We start from the raw sequence: 17,927 nt of genomic DNA on the forward strand, positions 1-17,927 counted from the left end.
CCCCACCACCCCGACACCACCCGACACCACCCCGACACCACCCCACCACCCCGACACCACCCCGACACCCCCACACCACCCGACACCACCCCACCACCCCGACACCACCCCACCACCCCGACACCACGACACCACCCCGACACCACCCCACCACCCCGACACCACACCCCACCACCCCGACACCCCACCACCCCGACACCACCCCACCACCCCGACACCACCCCACACCCCGAACACCCCACCACCCCAGACACCACCCACACACCCCGACACACCCACCACCCCGACACCACGACACCACCCCGACACCACCCCACCACCCCGACACCACCCCGACACCACCCCGACACCCCGACACTACCCCACCACCCCGACACCACCCCGACACCACCCCGACACCACCCCACCACCCCGACACCCACCCGACACCACCCCGACACCACCCCGACACCACGACACCACCCCGACACCACGACACCACCCCGACACCACCCCGACACCACCCCGACACCACGACACCACCCCGACACCACCCCACCACCCCGACACCACCCCGACACCACCCCGACACCACCCGACACCACGACACCACCCCGACACCACCCCCCACCACCCCGACACCACACACCACCCCCCCGACACCACCCCGACACCACCCCACCACCCCGACACCACCCCGACACCACCTCACCACCCCGACACCACCCCACCACCCCGACACCACCCCGACACCACCCCACCACCCCGACACTACCCCGACACCACCCCCCACCCCGACCCACCCCCTGACACCCCGACACCACCCCGACACCCCGACACCCCGACACCCCGACACCACCCCACCACCCCGACACCACCCCGACACCCCGACACCACCCTGACACCACCCCGACACCACCCCGACACCACCCCGACACCCCGACACCACCCCGACACCACCCCGACACCACCCTGACACCACCCCGACACCACCCCACCACCCCGACACCCCGACACCCCGACACCCCGACACCACCCCCACCACCCCGACACCACCCCGACACCACCCCGACACCCCGACACCACCCCGACACCACCCTGACACCACCCCGACACCCCGACACCACCCCGACACCACCCCGACACCACCCCGACACCACCCCCACACCACGACACCACCCCGACACCACCCCACCCACCCCCGACACCACGACACCACCCCGACACCACCCCGACACCACCCCACCACCCCGACACACCCCACCACCCCGACACCACGACACCACCCCGACACCACCCCACCACCCCGACACCACCCCGACACCACCCCGACACCACCCCACCACCCCGACACCACCCCACCACCCCGACACCACCCCGACACCACCCCGACACCACCCCGACACCACGACACCACCCCCGACACCACCCCACCACCCCGACACCCCGACACCACCCCGACACCACCCCGACACCACCCCGACACCACGACACCACCCCGACACCACCCCGACACCACCCCACCACCCCGACACCACCCCACCACCCCCGACACCACGACACCACCCCGACACCACCCCACCACCCCGACACCACCCCGACACCCCGACACCACCCCGACACCACCCCGACACCACGACACCACCCCGACACCACGACACCACCCCACCACCCCGACACCACCCCGACACCACCCCACCACCCCGACACCACCCCACCACCCCGACACCACCCCACCACCCCGACACCACCCCCCCACCCCGACACCACCCCACCACCCCGACACCACCCCGACACCACCCCGACACCACCCCACCACCCCGACACCACCCCGACACCACCCCGACACCCCGACACCACCCCGACACCACCCCGACACCCCGACACCACCCCGACACCACCCGACACCACCCCACCACCCCGACACCACCCCACCACCCCGACACCACCCCGACACCACCCCGACACCACCCCGACACCACCCCACACCACCCCCGACACCACCCCGACACCACCCCACCACCCCGACACCACCCCGACACCACCCCGACACCACCCGACACCACCCCACCACCCCGACACCACCCCGACACCACCCCGACACCACCCCACACCACCCCGACACCACCCCGACCACCCCGACACCACCCCGACACCACCCCGACACCACCCCGACACCCCACCACCCCGACACCACCCCACCACCCCGACACCACCCGACACCACCCCACCACCCCGACACCACCCCGACACCACCCCACCACCCCGACACCACCCCACCACCCCGACACCACCCCGACACCACCCCGACACCACCCCGACACCACCCGACACCACCCCGACACCACCCCACCACCCCGACACCACCCCGACACCACCCCGACACCACCCCGACACCCCGACACCACCCCGACACCCCGACACCACCCCGACACCCCGACACCACCCCGACACCACCCCACCACCCCGACACCACCCCGACACCACCCCGACACCACCCCACCACCCCGACACCACCCCACCACCCCGACACCACCCCGACACCACCCCGACACCACCCCGACACCACCCCGACACCCCCCGACACCCCGACACCACACCGACACCACGACACCACCCCACCACCCCGACACCACCCCGACACCACCCCGACACCACCCCACCACCCCGACACCACCCCGACACCACCCCGACACCACCCCGACACCACCCCGACACCACCCCGACACCACCCACCACCCGACACCACCCCGACACCACCCCGACACCACCCCGACACCCCGACACCACCCCGACACCCCGACACCACCCCGACACCCCGACACCACCCCGACACCCCGACACCACCCCGACACCCCGACACCACCCCGACACCCCGACACCACCCCGACACCCCGACACCACCCGACACCACCCCACCACCCCGACACCACCCCGACACCACGACACCACCCCGACACCACCCCACCACCCCGACACCACCCCGACACCACCCCGACACCCACCCCACCACCCCGACACCACCCCGACACCACCCCGACACCACCCCACCACACCGACACCACCCCACCACCCCGACACCACCCCGACACCACCCCGACACCACCCCACCACCCCGACACCACCCCGACACCACCCCACCACCCCGACACCACCCGACACCACCCCGACACCACACCGACACCACCCCACCACCCCGACACCACACCGACACCACCACGACACCACACCGACACCACCCCGACACCACCCCGACACCACCCCGACACCACCCCGACACCACCCCGACACCACCCCACCACACCGACACCACACCGACACCACGACACCACCCCACCACCCCGACACCACCCCGACACCACCCCGACACCACCCCACCACACCGACACCACCCCACCACCCCACCACACCGACACCACCTCCATCCTTGCTGACTTCAAATTGTACAAATCACGAACAGGTCCATGTCTGATGTGACTTTCAGAGCTTTCTGCTGATGTCACGTGACCATTGTTTTGTTGGGGACTGGGACGTGGGTATTACTGGCTTGGTCCAGCATATATTACCCATCCCTAATTGCCTTGAGAAGGTGGGGTCAGATAGAGACCATTCAGCCCATTGAGTCTGTACCTTGACATAAACAACCATCTAACTATTCTCATCCTGTTGTCCATCTCTTGGCCCATGACCTGTATGGTCCATTCCTGAAGAAGGGCTCTGGCCCGAAACGTTGATTCTCCTGTTCCTTGGAAGCTGCCTGACCTGCTGCGCTTTTCCAGCAACACATTTTCAGCCATAACCTGTAGGCCTTAGCATCACAAGTGCCCATCTAAATCCTTCTTCAATGTGACCCTGTCCCTCCTTCCCAGACAGTGATTCCGATTCCCAGCACTGTCTGGGTGATAAACATCACATCTCCCCTTCCCTTCAATCCAGGTCCCTCTGCTCCCTGACCCCTCTGCTCCCTGACCCCTCTGCTCCCTGACCCCTCCATCAAGGGGGGACAACTTCCTTCCTGCCTCTGCCCGCTCACCATTTTATCCATCTCAATCATGTCCCCCCCCCCCCTCAATCTGCTGTACTCAAAGGAGAACAACCACAGGCTGTCACTCTCTGTGTCTCCATCCCTGAAACTCTCCAGGCCAGGAAACCTCCCGGTAAATCTCTGTACCTTCTCCCCCTGGAATGTGGATCCCAGACCTGCACACAGTGCTCTCCCTGTGGCCTAGCCAGTTGTTAATACTCCTGCTGAGTACATCACCTCCGATTTATCTGGATTGAAATCCATTGACCGTTGATTGGCCAGTCTATATCTTCCTGAAATCTCCGTGATCCACCTTGCCAAATGTTCTTGGATCCTAAGGGTCATTAATCGTTGCTATCAGTCTCGGATGCAGGACCTGACAAACTTGATTGAGTTTTTGAGGAAGCGAGAATGGTGATTGATGAAGACAGAGCAGTAGATGTTATTCCTTTCCTCTCAGTAAGAGGCCCAGCAATCACTTCCCTAGCTTCCCACAGAGTTCTAGGGTACACCTGATCAGGTCTTGGGGATCTATTCACCTTTACCTGTTTCAAGACATCCAGCACCTCCTCCTCTGTAATATGGGTATTTTGCGAGATGTCACCATCTATTTCCCTACAGTCTATATCTTCCATATCCTTTTCCACAGTAAATACCGATGCAAAATATTCATTTAGTATCACCCCCATTTTCTGCGACTCCACACAAAGGCCGCCTTGCTGATCTTTGAGGGGCCCTATTCTCCCCCTAGCTACCCTTTTGTCCTTAATGTATTTGTAAAAACCCTTTGGATTCTCCGTAATTCTATTTACCAAAGCTATCTCAGGTCAGTGGCCTGTTTCTCAGTAATCTCCTCAACAACACTGTCTGATCAGATTGGTCTGACATGACTCCCCCCTCCTTATCAAAGCCCTGCTGACTGTTAAGACCATAAGACCATAAGACATAGGAGTGGAAGTAAGGCCATTCGGCCCATCGAGTCCCCTCCTTATCAAAGCCCCGCTGACTGTTCTTGACTAATCCCTGCCTCTCCAAGTGCAGATTAATTCTGTCCCTCAGAATTGCTTCCACCACTGGGGTTAGAGTGACTGGCCAGTAATCTCCCTTCTTGAACTGGACCACACTGACTGCCTTTCAGTTCTGTGGCAGCGAGGGATTGAAACTTATTGTGAGCAGCTCTGCTGTTGTCTCTCTCACCAGCCTGGGATACATGTCATCTCGCCCTGCAGACTACTCTGAACCACCTCTCTGTCTGTATTCATTTCTTTAAGTATATCACAATCCATCTCCCTGATTTCTGTATCACTCGTCAACACTGACATGAAATGTTCATTTAGAATCCCACCTATGTCCTCCAGCGTTATCCACAAATTACCTGAACGGACCCAACTCTTCCCTGAATGAAGTTATCCTTCATTCCTTCGTACACTTATACAATAATTTAGGATTTTCTTCTAATTTACCTGTGGTGAGTAAAAAATGAGGTCTGCAGATGCTGGAGATCAGAGCTGCAAATGTGTTGCTGGTTAAAGCACAGCAGGTCAGGCAGCATCTCAGGAATAGGGAATTTGACGTTTCGAGCATAAGCCCTTCATCAGGAATAAGAGAGAGAGAGCCAAACAGGCTAAGATAAAAGGTAGGGAGGAGGGACTTGGGGGAGGGGCGATGGAGGTGGGATAGGTGGAAGGAGGTCAAGGTGAGGGTGATAGGCCGGAGTGGGGTGGGGCGGAGAGGTCAGGAAGAGGATTGCAGGTTAGGAGGGCGGTGCTGAGTTCAAGGGAATCGACTGAGACAAGGTGGGGGGAGGGGAAATGAGGAAACTGGAGAAATCTGAATTCATCCCTTGTGGTTGGAGGGTTCCCAGGCGGAGGATGAGGCGCTCCTCCTCCAACCGTCGTGTTGTTATGTTCTGCCGGTGGAGGAGTCCAAGGACCTGCATGTCCTCGGTGGAGTGGGAGGGAGAGTTAAAGTGTTGTGCCACGGGGTGATTGGGTTGGTTGGTTCGGGCGTCCCTGAGGTGTTCTCTGAAGCGTTCCGCAAGTAAGCGGCCTGTCTCCCCAATATAGAGGAGGCCACATCGGGTGCAGCGGATGCAATAGATGATGTGTGTGGAGGTGCAGGTGAATTTGTGGCGGATATGGAAGGATCCCTTGGGGCCTTGGAGGGAAGTGAGGGGGGAGGTGTGGGCGCAAGTTTTACATTTCCTGCGGTTGCAGGGGAAGGTGCCGGGAGTGGAGGTTGGGTTGGTGGGGGGTGTGGACCTGACGAGGGAGTCACGAAGGGAGTGGTCCTTGCGGAACGCTGATAGGGGAGGGGAGGGAAATATATCCTGTGATATATCCAGAGACCACACTTGGAATATTGTGTCCAGTTCTGGTCGCCCTACTATAGGAAAGATACAGAGGCTTTGGAGAGGGTGCAAAGAAGGTTTAGCAGGATGCTGCCTGGACTGGAGGGCTTGCCTAATGAAGAGAGGTTGACTGAACTTGGAGTTTTCTCTCTGGAGAGAAGGAAGAAGAGAGGAGACCTGATCAAGGTGGACAGGAATGGATAGAGTCAATAGCCAGAGACTTTTACCCAGGGCAGGATTGATGGCTACGAGCGGTCATAGTTTTAAGATATTAGGAGAAAGGTATAGAGGGGACGTCAGAGAAAGTTTCTTCACGCAGAGAGTTGTGAATGCATGGAATGCGTTGCCAATTGTGGTGGTGGAAGCTGAGTCGTTAGGGACATTTAAGCGACTGCTGGACATTCACATGGATAGCAGTGAGTTGAGGGGTGCATAGGTTAAGTTATTTTATTTTACATTAGGATTAAACCTCGGCCCAACATGGTGGGCCACAGGACCTGTTCTGTGCTGTACCTTTCTATGTTCTATGTTCTAAATATTTCTCTGATTTACCCTGAATCTAAAAGTAACCTAGAATACATCGGCATATTTGCAGCTATTATCACCCAATGACCTTTGGATGTTCCTGTGATGTCAGTGTTTGTTCTCCGTGGGGCTCTGAGGCTGGACTTCACATTATCCAGACTCACAAAAACAATCATGTCTTTATTCGAGTCAGAGTTTCTCAATAACATTCTGACCCAGAGTGGATCGAGGCGACCCAGTATCTGCATTGTACCTGGGCCTTCAGAAAGGGTTCAACAAGGGACCTGACACAATGGCAGAATTGGGCTGAGAGGTGGCAAATGGAGTTCAAAGCAGCTAAATGTGAGGTGATGCACTTTGGGAAGAATAACAGGAAGGCAGAGTACTGGGTCGATGGAAAGATTCTTGGTAGTGTGGATGTGCAAAGGGATCTTGGAGTCCATGTACATAGATCCCTGAAAGTTGCCACCCAGGTGGATAGTGCTGTTAAGAAGGCATACAGTGTGTTAGGTTTCATTCGTAGAGGGATTGAGTTCTGGAGCCACAATATCATGCTGCAACTATACAAAACGCAGGTGCGGCCACACTTGGAATATTGTGTACAGTTCTGCTCCCCATATTTTGGGAAGGATGTGAAAGCATTGGAAAAGGTGCAGAGGAAATTTACCAGGATGTTGCCTGGTCTGGAGGGAAGGTCTTATGAGGAAAGGCTGAGAGACTTGAACCTGTTCTCATTGGCAAGAAGGTGGCGAAGAGGGGATTTGATTGAGACATACAAAATGATCAGAGGATTAGATAGGGTAGACAGTGAAAGTCTTTTTCCTAGGATGACGACGACGACATCAGTGTGTATGAGAGGGCACAACGGCAAACTGATAGATTTAAGACAGATGTCAGAGGCGGGTTCTTTACGCAGAGAGTAGTAAGGGTGTGGAATGCACTACCTGCTAATGTAGTCAACTCAGTCGCATTTGGGAGATTTAAACCATCCTTAGATAAGCACATGGATGATTTTGGGTAAGTGGTGGGGGACGAGCTGAGAATAGTTCACAGGTCGGCGCAACATCGAGGGCTGAAGGGCCTGTTCTGCACTGTATTATTCTATGTTTTATAAAGGAGGAGATTGCTGGGGCCTTGACAGAGATCTTTGTTTCCTCAGTAGCCACAGATGAAATGCCAGAACGATGGAGAATAGCAATGTTGGTTATTTGTTTAAGAAGGACAACTGGGATAATGCAGGAAATTATAGGCGAATGAATCTTAATTCAGGGGTTTGGGAATTATTGGAAAAGATTCTTAAGGACAGGATTTATTTGCATTTGGAAGTGAATGGGCCTTGAACTGAGTGTGTAGAGACTGGTATCCCATCACCCTTTATTTACACAGGGAGAGTGTTTGACACTGAGCCAGCTCTCCGAGTGAACACAACCTCTGTCACTCCTGTTTATATCTGTCAGCCAGGGCTCCCTCAGCGGGCCAGATGAACAGCCCCAATCAGCAAACTCAGATTCCATGGGGTCCACCTGGCTGGCCCATTATCAGTGTGGTGCTGGAAAAGCACAGCCAGCCAATCAGCATCTAAGAAGCAGGACAGTCAACCCTTCCAGCATAACCCCTTCATCTGGAAGAAATATTAATGCTTTTACTCCTCAGATGCTGCCTGACCTGCTGTGTTTCTCCAGCACTACACTCTCGACTCCAACCTCCAGCATCTGCAGACCTCACTCTCTCCTAAACCCATTATAATGGCTCCAGGGTTGCTGGGTTGTCAACATATACGTTAATATCGGGGAGGTGCTAGCTCCTAAGTGTGAGAATGATGAAGATGATTGAGGGGAAGGCAGTGAATGTTGTTTTATTGAACTTTACTGATGTATTTGACAAGGACTGTCATGGCTGCTCTGTCTAGACCAAGTCACGTGGAATCCTTGGTGAATTGGGGAATTGGCTTGGTTCGGGGCAATAGAGGATAGTTGTTGAGGGGTATTTTTTATTACTAGAGGTGTTCTACAAGCATCAGTGCTGGGATAGCAATTCCTCCCCTCCCCCCCTCAATGGGAACCCAATCTACCACCCTCCACCCCAAAGGGAGCACTCGACTCCCTCCACCAATAGGAACAACGTTGCCTCCAATGTGCTGGACTCCTTGCTGCCATTCTCATGGTGAAATTGTGGATAGTGGGGACAATTGTCAAAGGATACAATAGGATATGGATCAGCTGGAGAGTTAGGTTGGAGAAATGGCCGATGTGGTTTAATCTGGAAGTGTGTCAGGTGATGTATTTCAGGGGGTCACATGCAAGAGGGAAGTGTCCAGGAAATGGGCGGAGCCTGAGGAGCATCGATACACAGAGGGCTGTGGAGGTGCAGGCCCATCGCCCCTGAACGGGGTCAGGTGGTAAGGAAGGGCTCACCTTCATCAGTCGTGGCACTGAGTATAAAACTTCAGTTCAGTCACATTTGGAGTATTGTGTGCAGTTCCAGTGGCCACACAATAGGCAGGATGTGGAGGTTTTAGAGAGAATGTGAGAGTTTCTCAGGCTGTTTGGTCTGGAATGTCAGAGGCTGAGGGGCGACCTGATAGGAATATGTAAAATTGAAAGGTGTGGACAGTTGGAGATTTTTACCCAGGGTAAAACTGTCAGATACTAGGAAGCATGGGTTTAGGGTGTAAGGGGATGGGTGGAGTTGTGGATAATGTCGAGGGCTGTGTGGGTTACACTGGGACATTGACAGGATACAGAGCTGGGCTGAGAGGTGGCAGATGGAGTTCAACCTGGAAAGGTGTGAAGTGATTCATTTTAGTAAAAAATGAGGTCTGCAGATGCTGGAAGGTTGAGATTTAATGCAGATTACAGGGTTAAAGGCAGGTTTCTTGGCAGTGTGGAGGAACAGAGGGATCTTGGGGCCACATACAAAGTTGCCACCCAAGTTGACAGGGTTGTTAAGAAGGTGTATGGTGTATTGGCTTTCATTAACAGGGGGATTGAGTTTAAGAGCCGCGAGGTTATGCTGCAGCTCTATAGAGCCCTGGGTAGACCATACCTGTGATACGTGTGGTGCTGGAAAAGCACTACCGGTCAGGCAGCATCCGAGGAGCAGGGGAATCGATGTTTCAGGCATACGCCCTTCATCAGGAATGAGGCTTATGGGCTGGGGAGGGGGGGGGGGGTGGGTGTGCACGGAGATAAATGAGAGAGGGGGTGGGGCTGGGGGAGGGGGAAGGTAACTGAGAATGTAATAGGCAGATGAAGGTGTAGGAGAAAGTGATAGGTCTGAGTTGGAGGCTTGGGACTGGGATAAGATGGGGGAGGGGGGAGGAAATGAGGAAACTGGTGAAATCCACATTAATCCCATGTGGTTGGAGGGTCCCAAGGCAGAAAGTGAGGCCTTCTTCCTCCATGCATCGGTTGGTAAGGGTTTACACCACACCCACTGCCCCCACCGCCCTGTAGCTGAACACTTTAACTCCCCCTCCCACTCCACCAAGGACATGCAGGTCTTGGGCCTCCTCCATCACTGAACCCTAGCCACCCGTTGTCTGGAATAAGAATTCCCATGTTTAACCTGGGACCATGAGATTTAATGGGGTCCGGAGTCAGTGTTGAGAACTCCCAGAGCAATCCCTCCCGACTGTATCCCCCTCTGCTGCCCCCAGGGATGGGGATGGTGATCATGATGGTGGGGGCTGGGAGATTGTCTGTCAGGATGTTGCTTGACTGGTCTCTGAGACAGCTCTCCCAATTTTGGCACTAGCCCTCAGATGTTGGTGAGGGGGCTGATAGTTGGCATTACCTGGTGAGTCCTGTTCCAGGAGTTCAGTACTGGGGCCTATTTTCTGTCCAATCCTCAGGAATTACTTTATGATTGAAGGTGTGTGTGTGAAACATGCTGATAATATGGAAGTGAGTGAGCAAACAGCTGGCAGATTTTTTCCACTTTATTTTATTGATTTGCAGGATGTGGTTGTGACTGGCTGGGCCACCATTTATTGCCCAGGGGGTGGGGAGCTAAGTTGCAGTGTAGGCCAGGCCCCAGGTGAGGTTGGTAGATTTCTTTCCCTGAAGGGGGTTGGTGAACCAGATGGGTCGTTGTAACAGCTAACAGTGGTTCCTTGGTCATCATCAGACTCTTAATTGCAGATTTTGTTTTCCTATTGAATGGCTACTCCACCATCTGCTGTGCCAGGATTTGAACCCAGCTCCCAGGAACATGAGCTGAGTCTCTGGATTAATTGCCCAGTGATAATACCACGAGGCCATTGTGTCTCCCTCTACAGCAGGCAGAATAGAAAGACTGTGTATTGTTTAAGTGAAAGAGATTGTAAACTCTGAGGTACAGAAAATCTGGGTCTCCTGGTCCTGACCCACATCCAGAGAATGATCAGGGAGCAAATGAGGTGCTTCATATGAATGAGGAGGAGGTGACGGGACCCTGGGACCTGCTTTCCCAGTCACTGCTCCACAATCCCCTCTATTCTGGATCACCTTTCATCCTGTGGCTTAACAAGAATCCATCATCCTCTGCCTTAAATCCTCTGTTTCCCCCTTGTCATAGCGATGTACAGCACAGATACAGACCCTTCAGTTAACTCATCCACCCCCACCAAATGTCTAGTCGCACCTGCCAGCACCCGGCCCATATCCCCCCAAACCCTTCCTATTCATATACCCATCCAGATGCCTCTTAAATGTTGTAATTGTACCAGCCTCCACCACTTCCTCTGGCAGCTCATTCCATACACGCACCACCCTCTGTGTGAAAAAAGTTGCCCCTTAGGTCTCTTTTATATCTTTCCCCTCTCACCCTAAACCTATGCCCTCTAGTTCTGGACTCCCCAACCCCAGGGAAAAGACTTTGTCTATTTATCCTATCCATGCCCCTCATAATTTTGTAAACCTCTATAAGGTCACCCCTCAGCCTCCGACGCTCCAGGGAAAACAGCCCCAGCCTGTTCAGCCTCTCCCTGTAGCTCAGATCCTCCAACCCTGGCAACATCCTTGTAAATCTTTTCTGAACCCTTTCAAATTTCACAACATCTTTCCGATAGGAAGGAGACCAGAATTGCACACAATATTCCAACAGTGGTCTAACCAATGTCCTGTACAGCCGCAACATGACCTCCCAACTCCTGTACTCAATACTCTGACCAATAAAGGAAAGCATACCAAACACCTTCTTCACTATCCTATCTACCTGCGACTCCACTTTCAAGGAGCTATGAATCTGCACTCCAAGGTCTCTTTGTTCAGCAACACTCCCTAGGGCCTTACCATTAAGTGTATAAGTCCTGCTAAGATATGTTTTCCCAAAATGCAGCACCTCGCATTTATCTGAATTAAACTCCATCTGCCACTTCTCAGCCCATTGGCCCATCTGGTCCAGATCCTGTTGTAATCTGAGGTAACCCTCTTCGCTGTCCACTACACCTCCAATTTTGGTGTCATCTGCAAACTTACTAACTGTACCTCTTATTCTCGCATCCAAATCATTTATGTAAATGATAAAAAGTAGAGGGCCCAGCACCGATCCTTGTGGCACTCCACTGGTCACAGGCCTTCAGTCTGAAAAACAACCCTCCACCACCACCCTCTGTCTTCTACCTTTGAGCCAGTTCTGTATCCAAATGGCTAGTTCTCCCTGTATTCCGTGAGATCTCACCTTGTGTTGAGGAGAGTTGTATTCTGAAGACTGTCTCATTGTAGCCCATTAGTGGGACCCGACCCAGTCTCTAGTGACCGTGCAGCCCAAGATTTCTTGTGTTTCAGTTACTCCCCCATGTAAAGTTCATTCAGCTCAATTAATTGTGACATGAACTTTCCCCTGAGCTGCTGTTCTGCCGAAGTAAATCGGATTTTCTATTGTCTTTGCAGCTATTGACTCTGCAGATGACCCTGACTCGGTCAGAGATGGAGGACGTGGTGATACTGGCCTCCCTCCCTGGTCTGTGCTTTTTGAAAACACTGAGAAAACAGTTTGGAGAAGTTTTATCCCCTTGTCGAATGACAGTGTTATTCCAGCGGGTGAAGCATCTTTCACACCTCAATTCCAACACTGTCCCCCGAGAGAAAGTGGCATTGCTAAGGCCAGGAATCATCAGGATTTCTCTCCCTGCTCACAAGTGTTGTCTTTGGATTCTAAACTAACCAGTTTGCAGCAGAATCTAAACAATATGGAATGGAACTCATGAGGACAGTGTATCCAAGACCCCCCCCCCGAAAACCTGTTACTGACTGACTGACCAAATTGGAGTAATATTCACATTAACCTGGAGCCAGGGGGGGTGGCCTCAGACACAAGGTGGACCTGGAATGATGGAGTCAAACCAGGAACCTGCAGCTTGGAAACCAACTCCAGTGAGCTCCTGGCTTCGTGGAGTGATTATGTGTTGAGTGAGGAATGTGGGGAGTTAGCACTGTGTGTGAAAGGTGTGTGTGTGTGTGTGTGTGTGTGTGTGTGTGTGTGTGTGTGTGTGTGTGTGAGAGTTGGGTGTGGTGCTATGTGTCTGTGTGTGTGTGTGTGTGTGAGAGTTGGGTGTGGTGCTATGTGTCTGTGTCTGTGTGTGTGTGTGTGTGTTGGGGTGGTGCTGTGTGTGTGTGTGTGTGTTGGGGGTGGTGCTGTGTGTCTGTGTGTGTGTGTGTGTTGGGGGTGGTGCTGTGTGTGTGTGTTGGGGGTGGTGCTGTGTGTCTGTGTGTGTGTGTTGGGGGTGGTGCTGTGTGTGTGTGTTGGGGGTGGTGCTGTGTGTCTGTGTGTGTGTTGGGGGTGGTGCTGTGTGTGTGTGTTGGGGGTGGTGCTGTGTGTCTGTGTGTGTGTGTTGGGGGTGGTGCTGTGTGTGTGTGTTGGGGGTGGTGCTGTGTGTGTGTGTGTGTGTGTTGGGGGTGGTGCTGTGTGTGTGTGTTGGGGGTGGTCCTGTGTGTCTGTGTGTGTGTTGGGGGTGGTGCTGTGTGTGTGTGTGTCTGTGTGTGTGTGTTGGGGGTGGTGCTGTGTGTGTGTGTTGCGGGTGGTGCTGTGTGTGTGTGTGTTGGGGGTGGTGCTGTGTGTCTGTGTGTGTGTGTGTGTGTGTCTGTTGGGGGTGGTGCTGTGTGTGTGTGTTGGGGGTGGTGCTGTGTGTCTGTGTGTGTGTGTGTTGGGGGTGGTGCTGTGTGTCTGTGTGTGTGTGTGTGTGTTGGGGGTGGTGCTGTGTGTCTGTGTGTTGGGGGTGGTGCTGTGTGTCTGTGTGTGTGTGTGTATGTGGGTCTGTATGTGTGTGTCTGTTGACAGTGTCCCTGCCTGTTGGTTCTGGGGTCTCTGTGTCATGAGTTAGATGTGTCTGGGCCTACTAACTCAGGATGTGGAAACTCGATGTCTCTGGAATTGGTGTGTCCCACTTTGGAGGCTCAAAGTCAGAAAATGAGAGGTTCCATCGAGAAAGAGGGGCTCGAAGGAACAGGAAGCATCATCTGTGGTCAACTACAGAGGGTAAAGGTCAAATAAACCTGAAGGGAACACAGTGTGGTGCTGCAGAAATGAGACATGTCAGAAAATTAAATTAGACAGAAAGAGCAACATTCGATGATATGGAGAATCAGAATGGGAGAAATGTCATTGGCTGGGCCCAGTATTTATTACCCCGTCCCTAGTTGCCCCTTGTGAAGGTGGGGGGGTGAGCTGCCTTCTTGACCCACTGCAGGCCATGTGCTGGGGGTAGACCCACAATGCCCTGAGGGAGGTATTTCCAGGATTCGGACCCAGCCACAGGGAAGGAATGGCAACATATTTCCAAGTCGGGATGGTGAGGGCCCTGATGGGGAGCCTGCAGAGGGTGGTGTTCCCATGTATCTGCTGCCCTTGTCCTCCTGGATGGAAGTGGAAGATGCTGTCTGAGGATCTTTGGTGAATATCTGCAGAGCATCTTGGAGATGGTACACACTGCAGCTCCTGAGCGTCGGTGGGGGAGGGAGGGGATGTTTATGGATGTGGTGTCAGTCCTGGCTGCTTTGCCCTGGATAGTGTCGAGTATCCAGTGGTGAATGATGGTGGACAATGAAACAGCTGACTGGAGGAGGAGGCTTTGTGAATATCCCCGTCCCAACGCTGGAACAGCCCAGCACGTCAGGGCAAAAGATAAGGCTGATGTATTCACAACAATCTCCAGTCAGAAGTACCGAGTGGATGATCCATCCCAGCCTCCAGTCGTCCCCAGCGTCACAGACACCAGGCTCCAGCCAATTCGATTCCCTCCACGTGATATCGAGAAACGGTTGGAGACACCAGACACTGCAAAGGCAATGGGCCCTGACAACATTCCGGCAATAGGACTGAAGACCTGTGCTCCAGAACGTGTTCCCCTCACCGAGCTGTTCTGGTACAGTTACAACCCTGGTGTCTACCCGACAATGGGGAAAATCGCCAAGTTATGTCCTGTACATAAAAAGCGGGACAATCTAACCCGGCCAATTCCTGCCCCATCAGTCTCCTCTCCATCCTCAGTAACGTGATGGACGGGGTCAGGAACAGAGCTATCAAGCAACAATAACCTGCTCAGTGACCCCCAGTTTGGGGTCCCCCAGGGTCACTCAGCTCCTGACCTCATTACAGCCTTGGGTCAAACATGGACAAAAGAGCTGGATTCCAGAGGGGAGGGGAGAGGGAGGGGAGAGGGACAACCCTTAACATCAAAGCTGCATTTGACGGAGAGTGGCATCAAGGAGCCCTGGCAAAACTGGGCTCACTGGGTGTCAGGGAGCAGACGCTCTGCTGGTTAGAGTCATTCCTGACACACAGGAAGGTGGTTGTGGTTGTGGAGGGTCTGTCATCTCAGCTCCAGGGCATCTCTGCAAGTCAATCTCCACTGTGTCCACTGTCTCTGACTCTGTAACTGTGTGTCTGTCCCCACTGTACCCAGTGTCTCTGGGTCTGTACCTGTGTGTCTGTCCCCACTGTATCCAGTGTCTCTGGGTCTGTAACTGTGTGTCTGTCCCCACTGTACCCAGTGTCTCTGGGTCTGTAACTGTGTGTCTGTCCCCACTGTATCGTGTGTCTCTGGTCTGTAACTGTGTGTCTGTCCCCACTGTATCCAGTGTCTCTGGGTCTGTAACTGTGTGTCTGTCCCCACTGTGCCCAGTGTCTCTGGGTCTGTAACTGTGTGTCTGTCTCCACTGTATCCAGTGTCTCTGGGTCTGTAACTGTGTGTCTGTCCCCACTATATCCAGTGTCTCTGGGTCTGTAACTGTGTGTCTGTCCCCACTGTATCCTGTGTCTCTGGGTCTGTAACTGTGTGTCTGTCCCCACTGTACCCAGTGTCTCTGGGTCTGTAACTGTGTGTCTGTCCCCACTGTATCCAGTGTCTCTGGGTCTGTAACTGTGTGTCTGTCCCCACTGTACCCAGTGTCTCTGGGTCTGCAACTGTGTGTCTGTCCCCACTGTATCCAGTGTCTCTGGGTCTGCAACTGTGTGTCTGTCCCCACTGTATCCAGTGTCTCTGGGTCTGTAACTGTGTGTCTGTCCCCACTGTATCCAGTGTCTCTGGGACTGTAACTGTGTGTCTGTCCCCACTGTACCCAGTGTCTCTGGGTCTGTAACTGTGTGTCTGTCTCCACTGTATCCAGTGTCTCTGGGTCTGTAACTGTGTGTCTGTCCCCACTGTATCCAGTGTCTCTGGGTCTGTAACTGTGTGTCTGTCCCCACTGTATCCACAGTCTCTGGGTCTGTAACTGTGTGCCTGTCCCCACTGTATCCTGTGTCTCTGGGTCTGTAACTGTGTGTCTGTCCCCACTGTACCCAGTGTCTCTGGGTCTGTAACTGTGTATCTGTCCCCACTGTATCCAGTGTCTCTGGGTCTGTAACTGTGTGTCTGTCCCCACTGTATCCAGTGTCTCTGGGTTTGTAACTGTGTGTCTGTCCCCACTGTATCTCTCTTTGGGACTGTAACTGTGTGTCTGTCCCCACTGTACCCAGTGTCTCTGGGTCTGCAACTGTGTGTCTGTCCCCACTGTACCCAGTGTCCCTGGGTCTGTACCTGTGTGTCTGTCCCCACTATATCCAGTGTCTCTGGGTCTGTAACTGTGAGTTGTCCCCACTGTACCCAGTGTCGCTGGGTCTGTAACTATGTGTCTGTCCCCACTGTACCCAGTGTCTCTGGGTCAGTAACTGTATGTCTGTCCCCACTGTATCCTGTGTCTCTGGGTCTGTAACTGTGTGTCTGTCTCCACTGTATCCAGTGTCTCTGGGTCTGTAACTGTGTGTCTGTCCCCACTGTATCCAGTGTCTCTGGGTCTGTAACTGTGTGTCTGTCCCCACTGTATCCAGTGTCTCTGGGTCTGTAACTGTGTATCTGTCCCCAATGTATCCTGTGTCTCTAGGCCTGTAACTGTGTGTCTGTCCCCACTGTATCCAGTGTCTCTGGGTCTGTAACTGTGTATCTGTCCCCAATGTATCCTGTGTCTCTAGGCCTGTAACTGTGTGTCTGTCCCCACTGTATCCAGTGTCTCTGGGTCTGTAACTGTGAGTCTGTCCCCACTGTACCCAGTGTCTCTGGGTCTGTAACTGTGCGTCTGTCCCCACTGTATCCACTGTCTCTGGGTCTGTAACTGTGTGTCTGTCCCCATTGTATCCAGTGTCTCTGGGTCTGTAACTGTGTATCTGTCCCCACTGTATCCAGTGTCTCTGGGTCTGTAACTGTGAGTCTGTCCCCACTGTACCCAGTGTCTCTGGGTCTGTAACTGTGTGTCTGTCCCCACTGTATCCAGTGTCTCTGGGTCTGTAACTGTGTGTCTGTCTCCACTGTATCTCTCTCTGGGTCTGTAACTGTGTGTCTGTCCCCACTGTACCCAGTGTCTCTGGGTCTGCAACTGTGTGTCTGTCCCCACTGTATCCAGTGTCTCTGGGTCTGTAACTGTGTGTCTGTCCCCACTGTATCCAGTGTCTCTGGGTCTGTAACTGTGTGTCTGTCCCCACTGTACCCAGTGTCGCTGGGTCTGTAACTATGTGTCTGTCCCCACTGTATCCAGTGTCTCTGGGTCAGTAACTGTGTGTCTGTCCCCACTGTATCTCTCTTTGGGTCTGTAACTG

General features: G+C 54.2%; 1 protein-coding gene across 4 annotated transcripts in view; it reads left to right on the forward strand.

Annotated features, from left to right (window-relative positions):
- LOC132817393 (rhotekin-like) overlaps positions 1 to 13,531 on the forward strand; it is a 146,141-nt gene extending 132,610 nt beyond the window's left edge. For 3 of the 4 annotated variants that reach the window (XM_060827834.1, XM_060827825.1, XM_060827816.1), the window contains exon 12: positions 12,752 to 13,531. In XM_060827834.1, coding sequence (XP_060683817.1) covers positions 12,752 to 13,068 — 317 coding nt within the window. In that variant the 3' untranslated portion in view covers positions 13,069 to 13,531. The remainder of the gene's footprint in view (positions 1 to 12,751) is intronic. The other variant, XR_009644876.1, reaches the window with a different exon arrangement.
- The last annotated feature ends 4,396 nt before the right edge of the window (positions 13,532 to 17,927 follow it).

Source organism: Hemiscyllium ocellatum, chromosome 1 (genome assembly GCF_020745735.1).
Source record: "Hemiscyllium ocellatum isolate sHemOce1 chromosome 1, sHemOce1.pat.X.cur, whole genome shotgun sequence".
Classification (NCBI taxonomy): Eukaryota; Metazoa; Chordata; class Chondrichthyes; order Orectolobiformes; family Hemiscylliidae; genus Hemiscyllium; species Hemiscyllium ocellatum.